The sequence below is a fragment of the Schistosoma haematobium genome, chromosome 2 (genome assembly GCF_000699445.3).
Source record: "Schistosoma haematobium chromosome 2, whole genome shotgun sequence".
Taxonomy (NCBI): domain Eukaryota; kingdom Metazoa; phylum Platyhelminthes; class Trematoda; order Strigeidida; family Schistosomatidae; genus Schistosoma; species Schistosoma haematobium.
In genome coordinates, this window is record NC_067197.1 from 36,458,991 (window position 1) to 36,485,910 (window position 26,920).

At 31.7% G+C, this 26,920-nt stretch overlaps 1 protein-coding gene across 2 annotated transcripts in view; it reads right to left on the reverse strand.

Moving 5' to 3' along the window:
- Positions 1-748: 748 nt before the first annotated feature.
- Positions 749-26,920, reverse strand: part of MS3_00006842 (uncharacterized protein) — a 65,409-nt gene continuing 39,237 nt past the window's right edge. The window contains exons 11-20 of one of the 2 annotated variants that reach the window (XM_051215075.1): positions 24,651-24,813; positions 23,307-23,479; positions 18,947-19,431; positions 16,901-17,305; positions 15,391-15,611; positions 11,467-12,421; positions 9,552-9,632; positions 7,408-7,518; positions 5,541-5,811; positions 749-3,094 (exon numbers count right to left, since the gene is read on the reverse strand). In XM_051215075.1, coding sequence (XP_051068259.1) covers positions 2,909-3,094; positions 5,541-5,811; positions 7,408-7,518; positions 9,552-9,632; positions 11,467-12,421; positions 15,391-15,611; positions 16,901-17,305; positions 18,947-19,431; positions 23,307-23,479; positions 24,651-24,813 — 3,051 coding nt within the window. In that variant the 3' untranslated portion in view covers positions 749-2,908. Of the gene's footprint in view, positions 3,095-5,540; positions 5,812-7,407; positions 7,519-9,343; positions 11,030-11,466; positions 12,422-15,390; positions 15,612-16,900; positions 17,306-18,946; positions 19,432-23,306; positions 23,480-24,650; positions 24,814-26,920 lie in introns of those variants that run through there. The other variant, XM_051215076.1, reaches the window with a different exon arrangement.

The following is a 26,920-nucleotide window of genomic DNA, read 5'->3' on the forward strand; positions in this document are numbered from 1 at the left end:
GAAACTGTCCTAACGACTAGATGAAATTATATATATGAATATGTATATATGCACAGTATTAAATGTTAGGGATCAAATATGTTATATTTTTCGTATATATTAGCATCCAATCCTTAAAGGCAAATGCAACATGATAATATAAATAATAAGCTACGTTAATATAAATATTGCAAATGATTTATAAGTACATATTTACATTGGTTGACAACAATAAATTTAAAAAGAAATTTTCCATTTATTCAATCTAAGCATCATAAGATGACAAGTTATGACATTCCATGAAAATACAACTTTGTCAGTATAAGATTCATTGATAACAACATAAACAATTCATTGATAATCTGTTAGTTAATTGATCAAAACTGATTGGAAACTAAATTACTCCATAGTTTAACAATCATATTATTATTTTTATAATATTAATATTTACCAACTTAGATCATTCTAAACAATCCCAGCTATTATATTATGAAAGGGATTTGTTAACCTTGTTAAGGTACATAATCCGTTGATATTCTTTCTTTTATTTGCATAATTCTTTGTAAATAATTCAAAATGAGTACCAATAACATGTAACACAACTGATAATCTAAAGTTCAAAATCTAAATATTAAAGAAAAATAAACAAATCACATAATTCATCTTGATATTCTCTAGTACATAAATTTGTATTTATTAGGGAACTAAATAACATGTAATATATCAGTTAAAAAGTATTACATCCTTCTCTATACCCTAATGTCATTTAATCAAATTATGCTTGTTTTTTATTTGTGTTTATGTTGCCCGAATTTTTATTTGGTATATATACTTGGTTATGTTATAAAAGGAATACAATATTTAGACAGATCCCTTCTATAAATGTAAACAATTGTTAGGCATGAAGATATAGATCTAGTCCAAAAAAAGTAATAATAACTGGACAAGTGTATTTATTAAATGGTGTTAAAACAACCACACACACGTTTAGTATACCATTTTTGTGCTGCGTTATTTTAGTTAAATACTGAAAACTTCGACTGAACATTACCAGAATAAACGATGCAATCGTCGCCTATAAAATGCTGTTTAATTTTAAGAAATATGACATTCGGTGTATTACTATCAAGCATTAAAATTGGAGATTCAATTATTGAATAATTTCTCATTTGCTACGGCAACATGGGGAAGCTCACCAAGTTCAAACACTTTTCTCCATGTTTTGCTGAAAATTCTATCAGTCATCTTAAAAAAATCTTATATTCAATTGACCATAATAAACTTATTGAGATATTGAATTAATAGTCTTCAACAGTATTCCATAAAAATTCGTTTTACTACTGTGATATGAAAACTCATATTCATGAACTGATAACTTAAGGAATTAACCCTCAAATATTGACTAATTCCAACTGAATAGTTACAGTTCCTTATTAGAATTTTCGGTAGCTATTTATAGAAATCTAGAAAAAATGAACTGCCTGAAGTACATTTAGGGAATTAACGATTAAGAAAGCGTTCCAGAAAGGACGTTTTTTAAAAAATAATCCGACTGATCGAATCCGGGCAAATCACAACATATTTTAGCGTCATTTTTAGCTATTCAAACTACAAGATCAACTGTGACCACATAAATGACTAATTCGTTTAGTGAACAAAGCTAGTGAAGTCATAAGAATCTCAAAGCTGCCAAAGAAACTCGATAACGCCATATAAAATGGTTTGGTTAAAGGCACTTAAAAAGTGTAGTTAATAATTGTTCAGCACATGAATTAAAGCACTATTCTTGAAATATAGTTAACGAAAAAAATTTCAAACAACAGAATATTTCACTTATAATTTATTCATGAATTAAAACAAAGTGGAAAGAAGTAACACTGATAAAAGAAACAAATAGAGAAAACAATCCAAATAAATTCAAAGGTTCGAAAATCAACAAACAAACAACTGGACCTCCAACACACGAGGAATTTCAAAAAAGTAACAGATGGATAGGTTACTAATTCTAAAAGAAAGGAAATCTCGAGGAAAAACTCCTTCAAAGACAGAATATGTATAATACTGTTCAATTGAGAAATAATTAATTAATCTATTTTTTTTAAAAAAAACAGACACAGTAAGATCTTTCTGTTCTTATAATGATAACATAAGGACAAATGCACTTTTTTAATGAATAAAATAATAACCATAATACAAGGGGAAATGTTTAAAGGAAGCAGTAACATACAGCAGTAGTTTGTGTATGCATAAGAATATCAAGTTGGTTTTGGTCAATTCACACACTTTCTCATTTCAATATGACAATAGTTCGAAAGCGTATTTTGAAGGCAGTGAAGAATATCATTACAAAAGGAAGAATGTAAAAAATTGAGAATATGATAAAGATAGGCTCAATATAATTAAGGTAACAATGTTAATTATAATAGTAATCATATTAATAATGAATGAGTTTAACACTAGAATTATATGATGATTGAAATGAAGAGATGAAATAAAAGATATTCACTATTTACTAGGTACGGTTATCTACAAAGAAGGATATATTTATATAGAATACAGTTATTTGTTTTACTAGAATAAAGAAATATGGCTATATTCAGTATACGAAAGATTATTCTTAATCAAACAATCAGTCAATATATCTACTGTTCAATGATAATACGTAATATATATATGAAAGCTAGGAGATAAAGCTGAAAAAAGGTCGCATAAATTCCCTATCACAGACATGTATACACATACACAATCAGGCAACATCCTCTATCACGACATCCCATTACACACAATTGGTAAGCACGTATAAGATGGGATGTGTATATAGTGAAAATACAAAGGAAAGTAAATCAGTAAAACTATGTGAGAAGGAAATACACACACAAGTACATAACTATACACAATATAGTTGAAAGTTTGGAACACAAAATTCGCTCTATTTCGATTCAGTTTTACACAAATCTTCTAAGCTACAACGAAGTTTTTGTGCTAATCGACTGGTTGATGAAGCTGCTTTAAGGATTTCTTGTAGAGCTGATGAAGCTGGTAATAATGTGGATGATGCTGATGTCGATGGAGAACCTGTTGATTGTTGCCTCGATTGACTGACACATTTCCCTACCTATAAGTAAATTTTTCAGCAAAAAAAAACAAAACAAAAATTATTAGTAATTTCCCAAAGAAAACTTATCACACACCAGAACCTTTCTTAATATTTTAGTAAGTGTTTATGCTACGACAACAAAATCAATAGTTGAGTTTTCAAGCATATTTATTTTTATAAACCACGTAAGAGTTCAGTTATTCTCGTAAATATTCTACTTTTAAAACAAGGAACAAACTTTTAAAACAAAAAGAAAACAAAACTCATTTCTAAAGCATTAAATCCATATTTCAAAATTCTTTCACAAAGTTATCACTTCCTTAATTTAGCGTTGTTGAGTTTGTCATCATAGACAAAATCATCAGCACCTAATTGATATAGAAATGAACTTTGTAGTTATTCTACATCAGTTCATTCCAGTAACCTTGTTTTAGACTTGGTATCTTCATTTATCCTTGAAATTACGTTGACTAATTTGTTCAGCTGACCTCTGATCGTCTGCGTTGATAGATTAGATAACCACTAATGGGTTTACTACCAGTCGATTGATCTGAATGCAATGTATTAAAAAATTGTCTGCTAGTCTTAGAATTTTCTCAACCCAGAATTTTGAATTTTCTCCTGTCGAATTCATGTCCGTGACTGTTTGATTGAAATGATTACAGTCCGTATTTAGATATAAATAAAGAGAGAGTCTATTTTGCTTGAGGTGATTTTTCTCATATTCAAAGCACTTCATTTTGTACATGATACTGTATTCATCTTCAGTTACCATTATGTAACTTCATCTAAAGTTAAGTAGCATGAATTATGATGGTTTTCGGGTGACACCAAACTTAAACCATTCCAGAACCATTTTCCAATGTTGTGTTTTGTATCCTAGTGATTTGGAGTGAATGCCTAAGGTATGTCACAAAGTTATTCAGTTAACTAATTGAAAACAATTATTTCAATATTATCTTAGGGTTGATCATTACATATAACAAAATAGACACCAAATTACATAACTTGATGTTAACGCAACTTGAATCATAATCTTTACATGACAATTAAAATGAGCTTCTTAAATGTTCATGGTTGATTGCCTACTTCTTAGAACTTCTTTCTATTATGTATATAATACAATGATCACCAAAGTGAAGCCTTATCTTCTCTAACTTTCCAGTGGTAAATAGCTAAATCAATTTATGAGAATTCGTTATTAAGTTAAAAACAGTTCATAATGAAAAAAAAAACAACTTATCTTTGGATTAAATAAACTAAAGTAGATAGTAAGTAAATGTTAATTAGCGACTAGTTTTCAAATGAACTTCCAGTAGTTCTAAGTGAAACCTATCATCAATGGACGTTTAACACAAGATGAAACAGTTACCCATTTATAACATTACAATATCGTGAAGAAATTATTCAAATAGGAAAATACCGATATTGTGTAGCATTTCAGCTCAGTGATTCAACTGAACCATTTTTCTGTTCAACTTGAAAACATCAAATGGTTTACACAGCTCCAACTAATAGTCAATAGATTTATGAGCTGACAATCTAGTCTTCGTTTAGTCACCTTTAACTATTTTCCAACTTGATCTATACACCAGTAAGCATTGCATGGTAAGGTAGATGGTGGGGATACACATAATACATGATCTAACTCATCCATTCAATTTACATTTATGGATCATTTTGCAACAGAAAAGATTTGGTAAAATTTAAATGACAAAAAAACTGTGTCAGTACATTAAACTCGGGAATAATTCTATACACTTGTCTACTAATGTAATTTGTCACTTGAATCAAACGCATAAAATGCAAGTCATTTCAGTATTGTTCTTTTTTATTTCCCACAGAGTATTAACAAAATAATGTAGTTTATTTGAATAGAAATATGACTGTAACTAGAAATGAAATGTTTTTGCATCTCTCAGTGAACAATAATAATCATCATCGAGTACTATTTCATAGTATTTCTTCGCTTGTCCAATATATACTTTAATTAAATTTGTAGAACTGTTGTTGGATTGAAAGTTATAATCTATGCTTTATTTTTTAGTGTATTGAATAGAGTTACCAATGAAAAACAAATGAGATGCAAACACAATACAGTTAAAAGCATGAAACAAATATCGCACAGAAAAACAATTGTAGTATTAAACTACGAATCGTACACACGCACAGACCATTTAAAGAAAAAAAAACAATGAAGCGGATAATAAAAAATCTGTGTCAATGAACTAATCCTTCCTGGACTGAGTATACAAGCAATTCAATCATATTTCACAAAAACAGATTAGCACAACTGTTTAAATGATATTTACGGATTATAGACGGATGGTGTGCGAAGAAGTATAGAGAGTATAGAGTCTTATCTTTAAAAAACAACCCATAGACTATTTAGACAAACAAACAAATTATTCATAAAAATAATACTAACTAACATTGAATAAGTATCATATTTAAAAGAACTCACAGAATTCGAATTATTCATTGGTAAAACTTGTTTATAATGATTTGAATGTTTATCGTTCGAGGATATACTTGAATTACTATCTTCAGATGAATACATTATGTCAATATTTTTATTGTTCTCCATCTTTTTAAAATTATTCTTATGATTATTATCGTTATGATAATTAATAGTTTTATTCGAATGATGTGAATGCTTTGAATGATTTGGTGAAATATGTGTATGAAATGAACGATTAATCTGCTTTGAACGAGAATGTTTATTAATACGAGAACTATTTTTTTTTTCAAAAGAAAGAAAAAAACAAGATCAGTTCATTACACTTTGTATTCTTTAAATAAAAGGAGTTTGTTATATTTCTCTCTTACGGTTATAACCCAGCTATTCCTATTACTTAGTAGTCTTGGACACCAAATCACTCGGCAAAGTCCCCAAATCAGAACACGGTTGAACAGGAAAGGGATTATATTCCGAATAACAAAATTAGATGGAAGTAAGAGGCAAGTCAGAAGCACAATAGGGAAAACGTTAGTATGTTTATAGTTTTTACATGAGAAGATTCTAGTGTTCACTTAGTACTGGCTAATGCTGATTGGATAAGAATTAGCTAATCAGCGTGCACCAAAGCAATCGTGCATCGAGCATGCTTTAATCCAGTCTATGTCACGCTAACAGAGTTATTAATTGATAATTTATTCGTTTGTTATATTTTTTATTATAAGCTTTTTTCAATATTATATTTTTGGTACAATATAGAATTCTCAGCGCAAAGTATTTCAACAAGTTTCCGTTTCTTACTTCTTGGTCAATCCTGACGATAAATATTGAGTGATCACCAGTTAGATGTTGGCAGTTCAGTAAATGAACATCTGAATAATGTATAGTCTTTTCGCTGCATATTGCCAGCGACCACATTATCTCTTATTGGGCTTTTTGTAACTTTGACAACGAAAAGTTGTACACTTTTCAGAAATGCACCAGGATATGTTATGCGATTAATAGACATAATGATATATTAATTGTTGAAATATCTAGATGACAGGAACAGGTAGCTCAGATGCTCAAGCAGAGTGGTGAGAATAAAACATAAACTACATCATTTAGTTACGTCAATCATAAAAGAGACTACTTTTAAAACTAATACTTATTGCTAGAAGATACGAATCGTATAACGGAAGTTAGAATACGAAGATGATAGATGAGGATTTGTTTTACATCAAGGAAGAAATCAAAATGAATATTTTAATACAATAATTTTTATATGATTTATTTACAATGACCAATAGTCGTATCTGTAAAAATTATGTTGAATGGTACTTGGTATCAATAAAACCATAATTGACGGTAGGAACAATTTTACAATATCATTAAATCAACCATCTATATACAACAAATATAACTAGTTTATTAAGTTACGCAAATAATCCTTCTTAAAATGTGATGACATATCATAGATAGTTGGAAAAGACTAATTTCATAGATCACTTACACGACAATTAATTAATTGCTAGTCTACACCTACATATTCTGTAAAACGATTGGTGATACTACTCGACTAACTAGACCAGGAAAAAGTGAAACAGTTCGAAATAGCAACATAACGAATCAGCATCAAGTTCGCTAATCAAAAACTACCTGTTTGTGTCTATCATTAAACTTAACACATAAGATGTGATTTCAACAGTAATGCTTAAAAACGTCTACTCGAGATTTGAATCATCTTGAATATCTTAGGTCTCGGTGATTTTGACTTATTGTCTTAACATCCATTTAATCTTTATTATTATTATTATTATTATTATTATTATTATTATTATATTATGAAGACTTCAACATTAACAACGATAATACTAACTAAAACATAACATACAGTGATCCAAATTTCCCAGATTGATCGATTCGTTCAAAATCACGATAATAAGTAGATGGATTTACAGGGTTTAAAACGATATTTCTATAAGTATTTTCATTTTCAAATAAGCTTTAAATGAAAGAAAAACAAACGAAGCAATAATACCAAATCAATCAAAAATACAGTGGAATACAATATGAATTAGATTATCAAATAGTATGGAAAAGATGGTTAGTTAGTTAATCGATTAGCTATTTAGTTAATAATCAGAAAGTAATTTTCAACCGTCTGAAATGTGTTTATGACTTGAAAAGTAGTATTCAAAATAACGATATACATAAAATATGGGTAAATGTTTTCGTAAACATGCATAAATTGCAAGCAACATAATCATTTGACTAAAAAACAAATATGTTTAACGAGAAAATAATTTCAATGGTTAAGATCATGCGTCAGTTGAAGCTAGACCACCATGGAAAACAGGGAAGCACTGAACAGCCGTTTTGTCCTATCGTGGGACTCCTCAGTAGTGCGTATCCACGACCTCTCTCTCTACGAGACTCGAACCCAGGACCTGCTGGTTTCGCGCGCGAGCACTTAACCAATAGACCACTGAGCCGGCATCCAAAAAGTAATTGTCATAAATTACCGAGAAATCGGTATGAAAGTTTCAGAATAAATGGTAAACATGAAAGTTTTTATGAAGTACGTTACGTTGCATCAGATAGCTGGTGACAGTTGCAATATTATAAATGGGGAAATATTCGGTTTGGAATAGTAATTTACGAATATTTATTGACGATCGTTAGTTACAGATCCAAAAGATTTTTTCTAACGAAACTACAATATAATTATATTTCCAAAATTACTTTTCTAGTTATTCATCATCATCTATCAAATGGATTGAAGTTCACTCAAGATATTTTTAAAGAAACACATTCTTTATTATCCTGACGAGTTCATTCTTATCGATATTCCTTGAAATAAGATTTATGGAAAAAAGAATGGAAACAGCATAAAGGCGAGGAATGTGACAAGAAATAGAAAGAACAATCTTCAGTGATTGCAGTATTATTACTAAAATCTGCCTAACAATATATGTACAATAGTGTATGTTGTTACACACTTTGCCAAACACTGTACAGCATCAACAAAAAAACAAATATCCAGATCAATGTTTTTATCCATCATTAAATTCAAACAACAACTCCCAATTATCAATTAATGACCAATAGTCTAAACAAATATACCACTACTTTTTACGATAACAAACTATTTCAATGCGTTTTTTAAACGAAATACCTGATTAATGCATTATATAATCTATAAAAGATATAGTGTAATAGACTCTTCATAAATCAGTCAACCATACGATAGTATAAATGCAACAAACTGATCAATTTCAAAATCTATCCATTCCATGTTTATGCGAAAATTCCTTTTAAAAATCCATAATACGCAAATATGGCTTGACTACTAGTAATGCTGTTCAACAATCAGTTTCAAAATAAAAATTATACTCATCGTAAAAAACATTATCCTAGATACCGAAATACAAGTTGGACAGTTTACCAAGACACAAAGCGTCATGAACCAACGCAAAAACAAACGTTATATCGTTTGAGGTTGGCGAATAAGTGACAAGAGCACTTGGCGCTAATAAATTATACGTAATCAAGGCAAAACAAATTTTATGACCCTCAAACAACACGAATATTTCATACTGAAACTTAGATCGAATTCAAAAAAAGTAAGTAACAAACCTTTTTGAATAAAACACATGGATGTATTATTGGATTAAGATTATCACAGGAAATAAGCATAATAATTAGCTCGATATGTTTAGATAGACAGAGATACATAAAAAAACAAGTAATCATCATATCAAGTAAAACATAACTTGAATATATGGGAATTAATATAATACACAGTTATCAGGAAAAAATATAAAACATATTTAATCATATAACATAATGCAAGCAAATGCAAGCCAATTATTATTCAGGACAGAGATTCCAACAGTAGAATAAACCAGACGAAAAACATTAAGCATGCGAATGAACAAGCAAAACAGTGGAAATAACAAGAAGAGAAAATTTTCTTGCATTTAGCAGTAGGCAAGCAACATATAGTCAACAGAAAAAAAACAGAACTCTACTTACTTTGAACGTAATGATTGTAAAAAAGAGTTATCATCACAAGGGTGTGAAGCTCTTAAAGGACGTGCACGAGATTCTTTAGTTCTAATTCATATACAATAAACATTAGAATTTGATGACGTAACATGAGAAAAAACTGGTGAAATTTTATTACACGAGAACAACATATTAGGAATACAACAAATTTCATCGGATAATAAAGTGTAATTGTTAAATGTGAAAAAATTATCTAGGAGTGGTTGTCACAATACACAAAACGAAACAGTGCATAAGGTGAAATCAGGAAAAAGAGAATTACTACTTCAAGTAATGGGTCCATTTGTCAGTAATTAAAGATTTTACAAAAATATATCTGAGCTGAAGAGTGTCTCACATTTAGTTCTCTTTATTAGAGCAGGAACAAATAATTGAACCCAGTTCTTTGTTTTTGCTCTGTCGAAAGAAAACAAGACGCTCTCAGTAATTCTGAAAACTTCATAAGCCATTTTCGTATATTCTGATCTTTTACAGAGTATATTAAACGAACAGAATCAAAATTCAACCCATTAACAAAATTTATGCTTGTAGACAATTTTTTAAGTCATATTTCCATGTGAGAATGCTTCAAAACACCGATGTTCAACGAACTAGTATACAAGTATGATGTATTATAATAAAAATAAAATATATGATGTATAAGATCTTGGAAAGTGTTTGTATTACTTGAAGTTATCTATCTGTAAGTTTGTATTTGTTTAGGCAAGCACCATGACTTTCAGTAGTATATATATATGGGTTAGTTCGAAATGAAACACTTTTTCTTCACACAAATATTTTACTATATTTTTATGTACTTTGATAGATTTGTTAATGCAAACATAAAACTGTTAAATCATGGCTGACTGGATCTAGCTGATTTAAACGTGACTATCAGTCTGATTGTTTTCTAAGACAATGTCTGCAGGACAGGATAAGATAACCCTCCAATTTATGTATTAGTGTGACTATTTCTTGCACATAGAAGCTTTTCCATCCTATAGGGTTAACTGATCAAACACATAGAGTTATGCAAATATTTTCATGTCCACTCTTTATGTTATATAACAGTATTTCTCGTCACCAAAGTTGAAAACCAGAATAATTAGGAAGCACGGAAATACGAAATTTAATCTTATATATGTGAATAAGTTAAGATTAAAACAAGGATCAGAAACTGTCTAAAGATTGGTTGCAAACAGTGCAAAATACAAATAAGTGGTAAGACACAATGTCAGCAACACAATCTACTAACTACAATGATAAGTAGTATATTATGTTACTGAAAATAAACGAAGCATGGCAGTTATTACACCTTAAAAATATGTGATGCAAAGAATTGTGTTCATATAAAGGATAACTGGATAGTGTTGTTAGGTACATTTTTAACCTCATATAACTAGATGAGATGTGATTCAAAAAAAAACTTTTAAAGGGTAACACGTTATTGTTTAAGTTAACAGAATCTGAAACATGAAGATTAGAAATGAAAGAAACAGAGGACTGAACACCTGACCAATATTTCTATGAAATATACACAAAGTAAAAAAAGACATGTAGATTGAGAATATGAACCTGTGGAATGCTGGATGAAGTTTTCTGTTTATTTAAATGCATTAGAAGACTCTAAGAGATCGATTAATAAAATCTGACTTATAGACAAAAGGGATTATTGAAAGTGAACAGTCTTTATCTTCATCACAAAAGCTTCCACATAAACCTAGTCTGAACTGATTGAATAATTTATAGGAAACTAAGCAACAAACTAAACAGATAAGCACACCATTAAGTGAACATAAGTTTTCGGTGTGAACTAATAATTATAATTTGTTCATTTAAAACACCACAGATAAATTTCGCATCCTAGAAATAAGTAAAAAAAATGCAAAAATGGTAGACCAACCTGGCTGAAGATAACGTTTTTCGATGTAAGGGATTCAAGCCAATATTTGGGCGGATAAGTGGAGGTTCAGCTAAACGACCACTTAGAAGACTTCCATCATTAGAATTATCTAATACTTGACCACTTCCACCACAGGCATCGCATAATGTTGTCTTGAGACGGGAAGCAGAGGTATGATTTAAACTAGAAGGGATTAGTGGTGAAAATAAAACATCTTCACGGTGATTACTGAGAAAGTGTACAGATGGTGTTTGAACAGGATGAGAGTAAAGAATTCGTTCTGTCGAAGGGTAGAAATATAAAGATGGTTGAAATGGAACTTGAGGTCTTCTTTGAATACTATCAAAGGCTGTATACACACGCGAAGATTGTTGCTTTCCTGGTTGGAGGTGAGCAGGCTCGTATGGTGTGTCCAGATTGGCTACAATCGGTACTGAACCACCAAAGGTATTTTCTAGATTATGTACAAACTTAGAATTCGAAGGATTGCTCGATACATATTTCTTAAAAGGGACAGAATTCAAACGATTTAAAGAGCCGTAATTGTCATGAATGTTTGTTACAGATCGAAGTGGAGTACGATAAGAATCCCATGGTTTACAAAGACTTGTTGACCGATGAAATTTTCTATGTGATTTCGAATGTTCATCTCGCATAAGTGATTTCGAAACAGACGAAGTCGGTAATGCATTACGTTGCCAATTAGATTCAGATATTGATAATTTACTGTTTAGTTTGCATCTTGAAGAATGATTGAAATTGAAATTATCATCAATAGAACTGGAAGATGCACTTGAAGAAATATGTGAAGCAATAGTAGGTGAATCGTCTGTAGAGTATTCACCACTAACTGATGATGTACAACTATTACCACTACTGCTACTGGAATCAGTTTGATGTGATCTACTTAATTGATAAGTAGAATGATATTTAATTGAACGATTTAAACCATTACCTGACAAACAAGAAACACAGAAAGCCAGAAAATAAACCAAATAATCAATGATTAAAATATAAATGAACGCGGAACAGTAATTAAAAAGAAAGTTTAACAAGGAAATGGATTATATCGAGAAATTCAAACCAAATATTGTCACAAAAGATTTGAAATATCTTCAGTCACTAAAGAAAATTAAGTCGAACTAAACATTATTATTATATAAACATCATTTATGGCTTACGTATAAGTCAAAAGAAAAATTTAGCGTCCAAGGAAGAGTAATTTTGAAGTTAACAGTATCAAAACATTTAAAGCTCATTCGATCTATATCTAACTGAACTCTATTTAATGGAAAATCATGTTTATTGTTAAAGTATATCATTTCAAAATATACATAGAAAAAAGGTGATTGTTTAAGCTGAGGCTACACAAAGTTCATAATCTGTAATTACCTTCTATAGGAGGTTGATAATTATTAGTTACGACTGATTGTGAAAAAAGGTGAATATAAAACAATCAATGGGTATTTTTATGGTTGATCAAGTTAAAAGGGATAAAGAAAAAAAACACTAATAATATAAGAATCAGCACTCTACTCAAACGATAGCAATAAAACAATGATGTCATTAAAAGTAACAGTTTTCACATCAGAAAGTCAAAGAGATTCCTAAGAGTGTATATGTTGCAACTTAATGATGATGAATGCCGAAAAACATTCTTGGAAAAGAATAACAAAGAGTACAGTTACCTATCATATTATCAGTAATATTGTTAACCCTGAAAAATAAACTGATACCAAATTACATATTTATACACCTCTGCAGTATCTTTTAATCAAACATTACAATGTACTACCAAATGATACAATTTCGGTTGATTTTGATTATTCTTATGAATATTTCTTCATTAAAAAAAAATGAATATATTGTGATAAACCTTTAATATCAATAATTGAACGATAGCGAAAAAACCGCAGGAAATATAAAAAAGAAAGTAATTTACCTACAACAAAGCACTTACCGCATAAACAAAGCATTATACGATGAAAGTGTTAGCTTAGAAAAAAAAGTACAGTCAGCTTTTCTGGTTTCAAGGTCAACGCATGCTGACAAACAATATATTTTAGAAATATGGTATTATTACCGAAAATTTCATTTTGTAATTATTTTGTATTATAATTCATTTTAAAAGATTTGCAAAATTTCAATTTAACCATCAATCGTTACCGGTAGGTTGACAAAACCACTGAAAAATAACACATTTCAAAGCAGAACAGTATATTTGAGGGACTTATATTGATGTTAGGTGGTTGGAGTTATTCTACAGGAATTTCTATGTACCTGTAGATGTAGGGGAACTGATTCTCCTTGGCGAACTCGATCCCGTGTCCCCCAGTTCCGTAGTATGAGAGGTTCTCATGGAGTTTTTACAGTCAAAACTACAACCACCCAACATCTTAACATAGTGTGCGAGATGTCATATCACTCAAATTAGCGGCCGATTAGCATTTTAATAAATGGAATTCGATCAGCTATTAGGAAAACTATTGAACAAATGGGATCACCATAATATACAGTTAGAAATTATAGATATTGAAATCAGTTATTAAATTCTTATTTAGATCTCTGTAGTATGTGATTATTAGGAATTTCAGCAATAACTTTATGTCAAACAGATAATGATGAATCACATGCAGACGAATAAAACCTTTTGAAATAAAAAGTTCAACAATGATGAACAAAACAGGCATTAGAAAGTCAGACATCATTAACACAAACACTGGTATAGGTTTGCGTTGACTCACGTTGTCATACAGTATAATACCATAAAGAGATAAAAATTAGAAAATAGATCGAAATTGTGTAGTAGCAATGATAAAAAGACCAAACCTTGCGAAGTTGATTTGAGAAAACAGAATAGAAAGATATGTATTGAAGGATGCTAGACGTGCACCATAGTGACCGACTCTGGATCATGTTACCTACATTATTCAACCTCTTATCACAATTATCACCCATACTCTAGCCAGCTAGCCTCCATCCATTAACGTGGGTCAGATCAGCAGACAGTAACTTAATGGACTAGTGCCAAATCTTGATTTCATAACCCGTAGCTATCCCTGCACTAGAAAGATTCGTTCATCGGGGTAGGATCTGGCGAGTCATACTTAAAATATATCCTAGCCACCTCGGTCAGTGAAGGTTTAATAAGCTCCCTACGTCTAACTTCGGTATTGCTCACTCACTCGATCAATCCTCGAAACGAGAGTTATACTTCGAAAACTCCTCTGATCGAAAACCTGTAGCTTACGTGTGTCATGTACTTTCAAGTATCATGTTTCACAATCATAAAGTAGAACAGTGCGAATTGTTGCACAGTATATACGCCCTTTGGTTAGTAAACAAATAGTCTGCCTACAACACAACTGAAACTAATTGGGAAACGCCAACTAAGCGTTATGAATTTGTGCCAAGATTTTATTAGACACCAACAAGACAGGGTTGATCAGAATTCTAAGATAAGTGAAGGAACCAAAGCACTACCTATTAGTAATTCATGTGCTGACGCAGACCAGTCCTGAAGTAATCTTTTTACTTAGAGGAACAAGAACAAACACAAGAAAAAACAATGTGTTGAGAAAAATAGAACGTATGGGAATAATTGTTGTAAATGTTACTGTGTTATAACATCTTTTCTCCAATGACAACGATTCATCCTATTCCAAGCATCTTTCAACTAAGTCTATCTCAAATTTTTTTAGACGATAGAGGACTTTCTCAAAAGAGGGAATCATTATCACTGATTTACAAGATTACAATCGTTCCAAGTGTAATTCTTTCTCATAGTTAAAACTATAATAAAAGGTAAGAAATTTACAGGATCTATTGCAGAATCTAAACATACCTAAATCTAATGGAAAGAATAATATATGAGTAGTAAGAGCTTGAAATATAAGAAAAACAAGTTATCAACATTAAACATACTTGAATGAGTTGCATTATTGTTGGGTCGTGAAGAATTAACTATTCTAGAACAACTGAAATCTCTGGAATTGCCAATATGATGTGCAATTTGGCGTGAATTGTTATTGGACGAAGTACGTATAATAGGTCGATTCGACTTTGGTTTTACATAACCTTTACTGTTAGTTTGAGGTTTAACAAATGAATAGTCACAATCATTTTCTTGACCATGTGCTACTAACCTAAAAAAAAATAGAATGTATAAAATATACAGAGAATTATTGTACATAATATAAGATCGTTACAACGGAAATATTACTAAGGCAAGGAAACGAAGAAGAACGCTATATAACGTACGTTAATCATGTCCCAGATCCCAGTTTAATGAAATACCAGTAACGATCTGATCTCTATCTAATCACAGTGAAAAGAAAACATACTCATAAAATTCCACAGATCGATCAGTTAGATATTTAGTTCACATAAAATCCAGTACAAATGGTCACCAAAAATAGTATACATCACATAAAGAAAACATCAGAAAGAAATACGGAAGGAAAAGGAAGTGAAATGAAAAAGAAAATGTAAACAAGTAGTATATAATACTAGATACAGTTCGGTAAGAATAATATCGAGAAAAACCCTTTTCAGCTACAAAAGTGCATCTTATCTTAATGAAGAATGTAAAACAAAACTGCAGGAGGATTATCACTGGTTTCTGTTTTCAATCACGTTTGACAACCTTTCAAGTCACTGGCCCGGATCATCTCTTATACCTGAACTACGGAGTCATGATGGACTGGTAGAAAGCAACATTAAAAACTCCGTTTCACATCATACATACTCAACCATAGTATTAACTAATTTAAAGGTTATGATCTAATTTATCGACAAATTTTAGTTGTCGACAACAGGCCTTAATATCTATGAGCAGAAAGTAGCAAACGTTTTCACACTCAATATTTATTGATTAAACCATCTCCTTATTTATCTCATTTCATTATGCTAAAACAATGATGATAAGGTCTAAATATCAATCTTAGTATCGATTGTAATTTATCTTTGAGGAATAATCGAGTTTTGCGAGCAAAACTTCATATAGTTTCAAACAAATCATTAGAGAGTATACAAAATAATTATTAAACAAAAATCAGGTAAATCTATTAAGACATCAATCTGACGAATTGACCAACTTGGTAAGCTGCAAAACATCATGAATTTTCAACAATCAGATGCAAAGAATGGTTGAAAAAAGCAGAGCATAACATATGAGTTAGGCAAATTATCAGCATAGTTCAGTCAATTATTTATAGACAACATAACATCTGGCGTGAAAACGTGGCAGTCAAATATGCAACAGCATAAATCAGCAAAATCAGAGAGAGAGAGAGAAAACCAAACGAGAGCATTGGTTAATAGCTTACAACTACACTAGTTCATTACAAAACTTCAGGGACTAAGAAGGACAAAAATTACGCAATATGAATAAATCGTATGTTATCATAGAAATAATAATTGTCTTTTGACAAACCTTCGATCTACTGTTCTATGATACACTCGACCAGGTGGAAGTACTGTTTTTCTGCAATTCGATTTCTCGACAAGGTTTTTTTCGTAAACACCTTGAATGGATAATGATGATGTGTTCGGTAGTTCAGATGATGCATAAACACCAATACTTTTATTATTGTTGTTCAAAAGAGGACCACTAGTGATGAGATGTGGAAAAGCAGAAGTATCTGAATTATTTACACCTGATGACGGAAGATTATTACGCAAACTGAATGTAGGTGAAACGAATTGACAAGATTTTCGATTAAAAACTGATTTTCCATTTTCCACATTACCATTTTGTGCACGATTTTCAGCTTTTAAACAAAGATTTTCAAGATTCTCTTTCAATAAACGTACACCATTCTCAAGATCATCTATTCGTCTAAAAATAATGATGGAAAAAGCAAACTGCATTAAACAAAATACTAAACCGTAATGATAATACAATTTTGATCCCACAAATTGGTGGCAATAATTTCAAAAATGATTAGCGTAACTCTTAAAAAATCACCTTGAAGTGACAAAGCCTTAATTTACATAAATCTCTTGAGTCGTGTAAGTAATTCACAGCTTCTAACCGTACTTCATCTACAATAATTCAGACAGCAGTGTAGCCCTAATAAAAAGTCTGATTTAAAGACGAATGAATAAAACTTTACTTTGTAAAGTTAAATACGGTTTCTAAACTACATTTTACGTCACATGGAAACACTAATCCATTAATTCGATTACTCAAATAGCATAGTTAGAAATCGACTGAGAAATAAACTTTATATATGTGTGAACACTTTCCTGACTCATTACAATTTGTTGATTTAACTGTTTTGATACAGGTGAATACAACAACAAGGATTGTCAATAACCTTGAAGGGCATGGTAATAAATTGATAAAAAGTGGAATTTTCTATGGTCGTAGATTATGTTTAATAGGCTCAATAAAACAATATCGTCTTTGATACACATATACCCAATCTTAGCTTCCATGTTGAAATGGTTTGGTACAGCTATGTTGGCTAAAATATCTGTTTCTTTAGGTTCGAAGATCTCAACCAGGTTTGGTGGGGTACAGTAAGAATAAAAATGGCACAATTATGACCCAAAGTTGAAGTTGTCATCTCAACTGTACGGGAGTGTCATAGCAGTAATGTTTTTGGAAAGTACCGAGATCTGGGGCTCACTGTCTTTTCATAATGTTAGGATCGAATTAGAAAACGTCAACCACGAAAATAGTTCATGGGTTTTTATAGTTGGCAAAAAGACACTAAAAGTACAGAGCCCACCTATCTATAACTACTCATAAAATGTCGTATGTCAGCAACTTGAAGCACTTATCCCTCGGGTATTATATTCGTACTCTCAAATCGTCAATAGCACTTCTAATCTCGAGAAATGTCTTTTCACCGCATGCAAGACCCCATTCATACCACTGGATAACAATCAGATTAAGAAACATGTAACGCTTATGTATAAATTCTAATTAACATGATACATTTATTATTATTAACCTTTTAAACCGATCATGAACGACTTTCCCAAAAACTACATCATTTCTGTTACTTTGAACGCAATGTAAAAAAATGGCCAAATAATTAAACAGTGAGAAAAAATTGCCTTGATAATTTTATTACCATGACTGTTTACATATTTCTAGAACTGATCAATGTTACGTAACACTAAATCTCAGGATCATTGAAAAACCGATCAAATAGGAATAAGATAACTGATCTAAACATTATTTTCGTTAGGATATCTCAAGTGTTAACCATTTCATATTTACCAAATAATAACTACAAACGAATACCACAATAAGTTAACTGTTGTACAAATATATAGAAACAATTCATTTAAAAAAAAGGACTCGACATAAAAACAAAACACTTGGATCTACATAAATTCACAATAACATACAGTAGTAAATGAACCGTTACTATGGAGAGCGTTTTGATTGAGACCAAATTCAAATTAAGTTAAAAACAAATAAAAAAGCAACCTAAAACTAGGCAGTAAAATTTTATTCACTTACTGTTTAGTACTTGGACTGGATGATAATGTTGAAGAATATGAAACAGGTGATTTCTTTTGCATTATTCGCATTTTATCTTGTTTATCCCTATCATTATAGACTGAATGACTTAATTCAGCTGAAGATGTGTTTATAGGTGATTTTCTGTGATCACTATTAATAGGTTGTATAGAATGAATTGTTTGAGGATGTGTTCTTGTTAAACCACTATCAGAATGATCATATTTTTGTGTATCAAATGAATGATCTATTTGTGAATTACTATTATTAGATAATGTCTTATGCTTCAAAGTTTGATAAGAAGATGAATAACAAGTCTGATAATGATGAGGTAATTGGTTAGATTGATTTTGTTGGTAATGATGATTACGATGATCGATTTCATCATGCTTCATGCCATCAGAGCTTTCAGGGGGTGTTGAAAGGCCACTATCCTGATTGGATGATGAATCAGGTGAAGTGAATGATTGTGAATGAGTAGAATTCTAGAAGAAAAGTACACAAAAATTAATCAAAATGATGATTACTAAGGTCAATGTAGGAGTATTGTTAAAACGTTTCTTAGTTTATTGTATGCAGTAACATAAGTATTGTGTCCTTAAATGTACGAATAATACGAAATACGAAAGCCGATTTATATACGTTGACTTACACGGACAATCTAATGATGCATACACCAGTACGAGCGGTTTCGAGTTCCGATTAGCCTTTTTTCCACCTAGCTCTACTTGTTAAGTTCAGAATGTCAATCTCAGCTTACACCATACGAATCATATATCTCAAAAATACCTGGTTCATATACAAGCAAAACCAGACCATATCACACCATAGAATAGAAAATAACATTTGTACAAGATCAAGCCAAAAAGTGGCTGTGATTTTGAAGACTGTTACTAATAAATTGGGAATATCTCAAGAACAGCAAATCATATGATAAAAGTTAAGGGATCAAATAAAAGCTTATGTGAATATACATATAATATAACTCCATAAATAATTCTTGAAGTTTGCCACTCATTTATTCTCGTCCGGATATAACAATAAGTATCACAGAGAATTTATGGCTAGGACTTTGATACTAAGACAAATTACGTTAACAGCTGGATCATGAACATAAAATGTTACTATACAACATTTAGCTGACTTTTTCAAAACAACAAAAACGAATAATGCAGAACAGAATTGACTAAAAACAACTTTTGCCCCGCGCCCAATTTTTTTTATTTGGTGTAATAGTTTTATATCTATGTCAAAAAAGTATCAACCGAGTTTCGCTACTTAGAAATAGGCACAGTTATAGTAATAGTTTAATTTACGCAAACTATACCACTACATTTATTGATTTAAGACAGTTACCTCTTCCAGATTCCTTCTAAACTCGGGACGAAAAATTCTTACAGTAAAAGCTTTTATGATTTATTGTTAGAAATTTATCGAAACGTCATTATGCAATATAATAGAAGTTACTTTAAACATCTAACAATGATTTCAGAAAAAAAAAACCAACTGATACTTAAGAAGCAAAAAAACAACTGCTGAGCCTACAATCATTGGATCTAGTCGTAGGAGCATTACTATCAGACCAGTATGTGTTGTCATAGAATGATGAATATTTCCAACAGAATTATCATTTGTAAGCATGATAAAACAGATTTACATGCATTAGCATTAGATCATGAAATTTTTATTATCAAATTGACAACAAAAATGTGGGCAGTATTATTTCTCCACAAAATCATTAACAGAGACAGTAGATACAAAGGAAGACATTTTGAAAAAAACATCAAACATGACACACTCTAATGCAGAATTGAATATAAGTATGAATATTTAAATAAATATTATGAAATTCAAAACTGATTCACATAAGCTAAGGTGATTACTAAAGTACGTTTTATGCATTATTATTAAATCACACTCGGATTTGCATTTTTATGATAATAAACATACTGAATATAAGAAATGCATATTATGAAATTTTAAAATGTATATTTAATATCATGTAGCACAGTAAGTAAAAATAATTAGGAATTCTTCAACTGATATCAAACACGTATACATAGGCTGAAATATACTGTTTCGCAGTTATGAAGATATACGCCATTAACAAGGAGTCCAAAGCGGTAAATTAATATAGTTGGTCAATGTTTGCATCGCACGTCTACAGATGCAGTAAATATTACTGATATAAGGTATTGATGAAACTTATTGGTTAGGTACATAGTTCATCTACCTGGTTTTGGGAGAGAATCTTGTGAAACCAAGGGAGTGAAATTCGAATATGTAATATCATCCCTTTTTAAAACAGAGTGCATCAAACACTAAGTCACTGACATGAATAATGTATTTTGCACAAGATTACTATACCTGATTGGATTGATGAGCAGAACACTTTAGAAATCAGTTCAACTGGCCTTAAGCCACATTTCGGTTTCCCACGATCTCCAGTCAACATGAATGGCAAGTTAATGTAGGTCCTCCGTCCCTTTACAAAGTTGAAAAAGCCATAGGAAATCTGAAGCGAGAGAGAGCAGCAGGCCCTGACAGGTTCACTCCTGAGATTTTTAAGGATGGCGGTCCAGTATTAGCACTGAGATTAATTGAGGTCTTGGGTAGAATTCGGGAACTGGACGTAATCCCATCTGACTGGTCTCAATCACTGATTGTGCCAGTCTATAAGAAAGGACAAAAGTCCTCTTGTGACAATCACAGATGAGTCACTTTGACTAATATAGCATCTAAAATATTAGCTTCAATAATACTTCGACGCCTAATCAAAGCTCACGAAGAGCATATTAGAGAAAACCAGGCCGGTTTTCGACCTGGACGTGGTTGTATAGATCAGATATTCACACTACGTCAGGTTCTAGAACACAGACACACATTCAGACGCCACACAATGGTAGTATTTCTCGACCTTAAGGCGGCATTCGACTCTGTTGATCGTGAGGTTCTATGGCAGTGTTTGTCACTGAAAGGAGTACCAAAGAAGTACATTAACCTTGTAAAGGCTCTCTACTCGAACACAACTGGTAGTGTGAGAGCTTATGGCGAACTGTCATCAGAATTGATTACATCAAGTGGTGTTCGTCAGGGATGTCCACTCTCCCCATTCATGCTTAACTTTGTCGTTGACATGCTTTTAGAGATAACACCTTCCTCGTCTAAATTTCCAGGGGTTGAACGTCCACGAGGAGATTCACTTTTTGACCTAGAATATGCCGATGACATAGTTCTATTTGGTGAAGACAGTGAGAAAATGCAGAGTCTTCTGACCACTCTAAGCAACAATGCAAGCATGTTCGGGATGCGATTCTCTCCCTCGAAATGCAAAATGTTGCTTCAGGATGGCGTTGCATCGACACCCGAACTAATGATAGGGAGTGAAGTAGTTGAGTGTGTCGACCGCTTCACTTACCTTGGAAGTCTCATCAGCCCTTGTGGTCTGGTGTGTGACGAAATCTCAGCACGCATGCAGAAGGCTCTACAAGCTTTTGTCAACTTGCGTCATTTATGGCGTAGGCGAGATATCCGTCTATCAACCAAAGGACAGGTTTACTGCGCAGCAGTTCGTTCCGTCCTACTTTATGGCAGTGAACATGGCCGGTAAGAGTAGAGGATATCCGTAGGCTACTAGTATTTGATCATAGGTGTCTTCGAAAGATTGCTCGTATATCATGGGACCATCGAGTAAGTAACACAGTTGTTAGGAAACGGGTACTATGTAAGGATGGCAAATCGATTGATGAAGTGGTGAAACTTCATCAGTTGAGATGGTCGGGACACGTGTTACGTATGCCCAACGACTGACCGCCTCGACGTGCGATGTTCAATGGTATAAGAGTAAATTGGAAGAAAGCTAGGGGTGGCCAGACCAAAACATGGCACATGTCCATGAAGTCACTGACAAGTGGACTGAGTCATGTTGGTAGGTATAGACTATCTGGTTGGGGACCGCGAGATGATAGCAACCGATTGTTAGAGACCCTGAATGACATGGCTCAAAGTCGTTTGCAATAGTGAGGGTGCACCCACTCTTTGTGTTCTCCCAAATTCTCATCTGAATTCTTCATGTCTTTTTTATTTTTTTTCCAAATTTATTTCACTGGATTATACTCCTTTAATAACATCTTCAAACCCTAATCTTTTCGATTACTGCTTAAACTCTTACCACTTCTACCACTACGGGATCTGAATCGACCACTGCATCTCTGTGCTAATGTGGTGTGGCAACTCGAACTGATGTACGTACGTATGAAGTTCTACGTTGTTACTGACTGACTGACTTATACCAATACTACTACTACTATATAAAAAATTATTTCAGCAGACAGTTATATCAAGAAACAACTAATCCTACCTTTTTATTATTTTGTACATCACATCTTCTGGAATACGAAGACAATGAAACAGATGATGATAATTTAGTCGCACTCTTATCTTTAGGCAAATTAACTTTGTTATCGTTTATTTCACTTGTCCGTGGAACAACATCTTTGTGTGATGATGAAGTATTCGATTCAGAACTATGAACTACAAATGAAGATAAACATGACAAGAAAATTATCACAGGTTTAAAAATATAATGAAATAGCTATTTAAAAAATCACTACAGAAAACGAAAATTTCTAATACATGGTTATTAAGTGACATTAAGAGAAAAAAGAAGCATGACTCCATAAAATCCCTTTTATTAATAATATGTTTAAATTATTTTTATTTAGCTTGTCAAACTTCCATCTCAATCAACTTCCCTATCTTTTTCTCAAATGAATATTTCATCTTTTAATCTTACATTGTATACTGCTGTCCATGATCAACTATCAGCTATAAATACAAATATATCGAGTAATTTCATACATTTAGTTCCCTTGATTATCTTGAATAGAGCAAGAACAAAGAACTGAGTAGAGTAACATGAATCCATTTTTATTTCGTTAGGTTCTTATCAGCTGCTTACAGCCTGTAATATTTAAAATCAAAATTATTGTCAAGTTTACAAACTTATAGCAATAATTGTGGTGGAGCAGTGAGAGTGTAAAAGATTTAACGAGTGATGTAAGTAAATATAATATGTGAGAGAAGATCCTGGAGCACCAGTTATCGTAGCAAATAATTAATTGATTATATAATGAAGTAGTCGAACGTTAATTATGAAGAACAACATGAATTGAGATCAGTCAGCTAAAATATAAATAATAAGGTTATGGCTTCGAAATAAGTGACGTAATTAAAATAGGAGAGAAAAGAAAATCGCAAAAAAATAATGTAACAAAATGGCGATAAAATCACTGTAGTTAAGACAGATTCACAACTGTGTCTTTTTGGATACATAAGTCCGATGTTAGTCGCTTAATTGCCATGGCTTCGGAGAATTTGAGAACAGCATTCAACTATTATGGGTAATGTATATTCCTCAGACAAAAAAGGTTCTTTGTAAATAATCAACCATTACATTTTTATTATGACGAGAGATGAATAAAATTGAAAAAGTGATAATAAGTTATAAATTATTCAATAAAAAATAATCATTTCATTGGATCTGTACCCATTATAATGATGTAAACATCTGGTGCATAATATCAAATAACTAACGAAATCTAACAAGTTTTACAAATTATACACTATTATTATATTAATAAACGAGAGGACTTGAGAGAAAAAAAGAGATGAAAATTTCACATTATTTCTTTTTAATGCTTACAATTCTGATGGTTCGATAATTGTTTTTGTAAAGCAATAGCACGTTCTAAATTTTCACTTAATTTTCTGGTATCCCCATCTAATTGGAAAATACGTTCTAATTCATCCGGTGAGGCAATAATACTGGAACGATTATCGGCAGTTAACGCCAAATCATATAAACGCTAAAATAATTAGTAAAAAATTAGCACATAATATATTTGAATATGATATGATGAACATACTGAAACCTATAAAACAGTAAAGATGAAGTTTAGATATTCATCATATGCATAGAAACAGTTTGGACGCACATGCACAATAAATCTAGTTAGTCACTTTATTACATACTTCATGAAATTACAAAGAAAAATAAATGAGCCAAAGCTAAGAGAACTAGAAACATATTGTTGGGGATACCCGAAACATTCCTCGGAAAAACCTCATGGGTGGGAAGCATTTTAGCCAATCAAAATTGAACAGATGTTTCTCAGAAACATCTAGAAAGTGAAGTCACGTGTCACACTCCTGACTGCAGGGTTACCCATCCTGCTACTGTGCTTAGAAGTATTCCAAAAAATTTTCAGGAGCTCGAGGGCATCTGAAATGCTATAAATACCCTCAATTTTCTGTACATAAATGAACCATGGAGTCATGAGTTCGTTACAAATTTCGCATATTTCCTTTCGTCGTATAGATTTAGCCTGGAGTTATAAGAAGAGCTTGGGAAACCGATTCAAGCATGCAGTTAGAAGATTGATCAGAAATAGCTAGGTAAGATACTGAAAGTCCTTATTTAACATCTTAAATAATCAAGTCGATGAATACATATTTTACAGTTTTTAGTTGAAAATAAAAATCTATGTCCATATGGGTTAGCATTGTATGGAACTGGAACGGCACTTTATAAGTCATAAGTACTAAGAAAATTTTCTTTTTAAAGGGAGAATTTTCTCAACTAAAATAAGTACGCCTTTGACAGTTACTTCATCAATGGTCAAGTACATTTGTAGAGAACGACGAAAGTGAAACTGATTATATCTAAAGACTGAATAAGCTAATACAACGTAGAAACTGTGTAGAGGATATCTTGGTGAATACAAATTATAACTTCTTATTGACAGTTAGAATTTATGTTCATAGATTTTATACCAGTATCTTAATATATACTGTTCACTTTTAAGTGTTATATGATTACCAAGATCAATTTAGAAAATATTTTGTAAACTTTACAATTCACCATTTAAGCTAGACCACCATTGAAAACCCGGATGCACTGGACATTGTTGAATACCGGCTAAGTGGTCTAGAGGTTAAGCATCCGAGCGCGAAACCGATGGTTCTACTAGAACGAAACGGCCGTCCAGTGCTTTCAGGTTTTCAATGGTGGACTAGCTTAGATCTACTCATGAATTCAACTATTAAAATTACTACAATCTTTATAAATCCTTATTCCGATAATCAACCATCCGTTCAAATACAATAATCCGATAAGAAATTTTATTTTAAATTAAGTAGTGTGGAATATGGGAAAATCAATTTATTTTGACAAGTGAATACTTCATTTTTGAAATTCGCAGAATACGACAAGTAAATGAATTCATAGTATTTCACCACTAATACGGAAAAAAATAGCTTCTGTGACGTCACATCTGTGCAGAAAACTAAATGTAATGGTCAATATACATTCCAGAATAGTAGATTAAACGATTAGAACATCACGTATTAAAATGACTGAAATGTCATCTAACGGAAGAATGATGGGGGAAGAAAATTCTACCCAATTACATTCCCTTTATGAAAATCACTCATCTGATTGATTTGGAGTGATTCTTATTTCACTTTCTACACATGAAAGGTAGAACAGTGAACTAGCCACCGTATGACAACAGCACATAATTTGGTCTGCAATCTAATTGGTTCAATCCCATATAGCCTACGTATGTTTTTTTAGGATATCATGATTCGAAGTTTTGATATGAAACTTTTCTGATAAAAAAAAGAGCAGCCATAGCCGGTTTAACCGCTAAGATGTGTAAAATACTTAAATAACCAAATTTTAATTCTTAATGAGTAAAGATGATAAATTTTTTTTAATTCATGCCCAAGCGAAGACAATTTCTTTGATATGCAAGCTTCAGGAAAGGTCATAGGAACGCTATAATTTTAATCTATGATTTATAAAACCTGTAGGAAGAAAAAAATGAGGCTAAATCAATAAACGACAACAGTAGAATTACTCCCCGAATAATAAAGCTTCGAACATATGATACCGGTGAATAAATAGCTAAA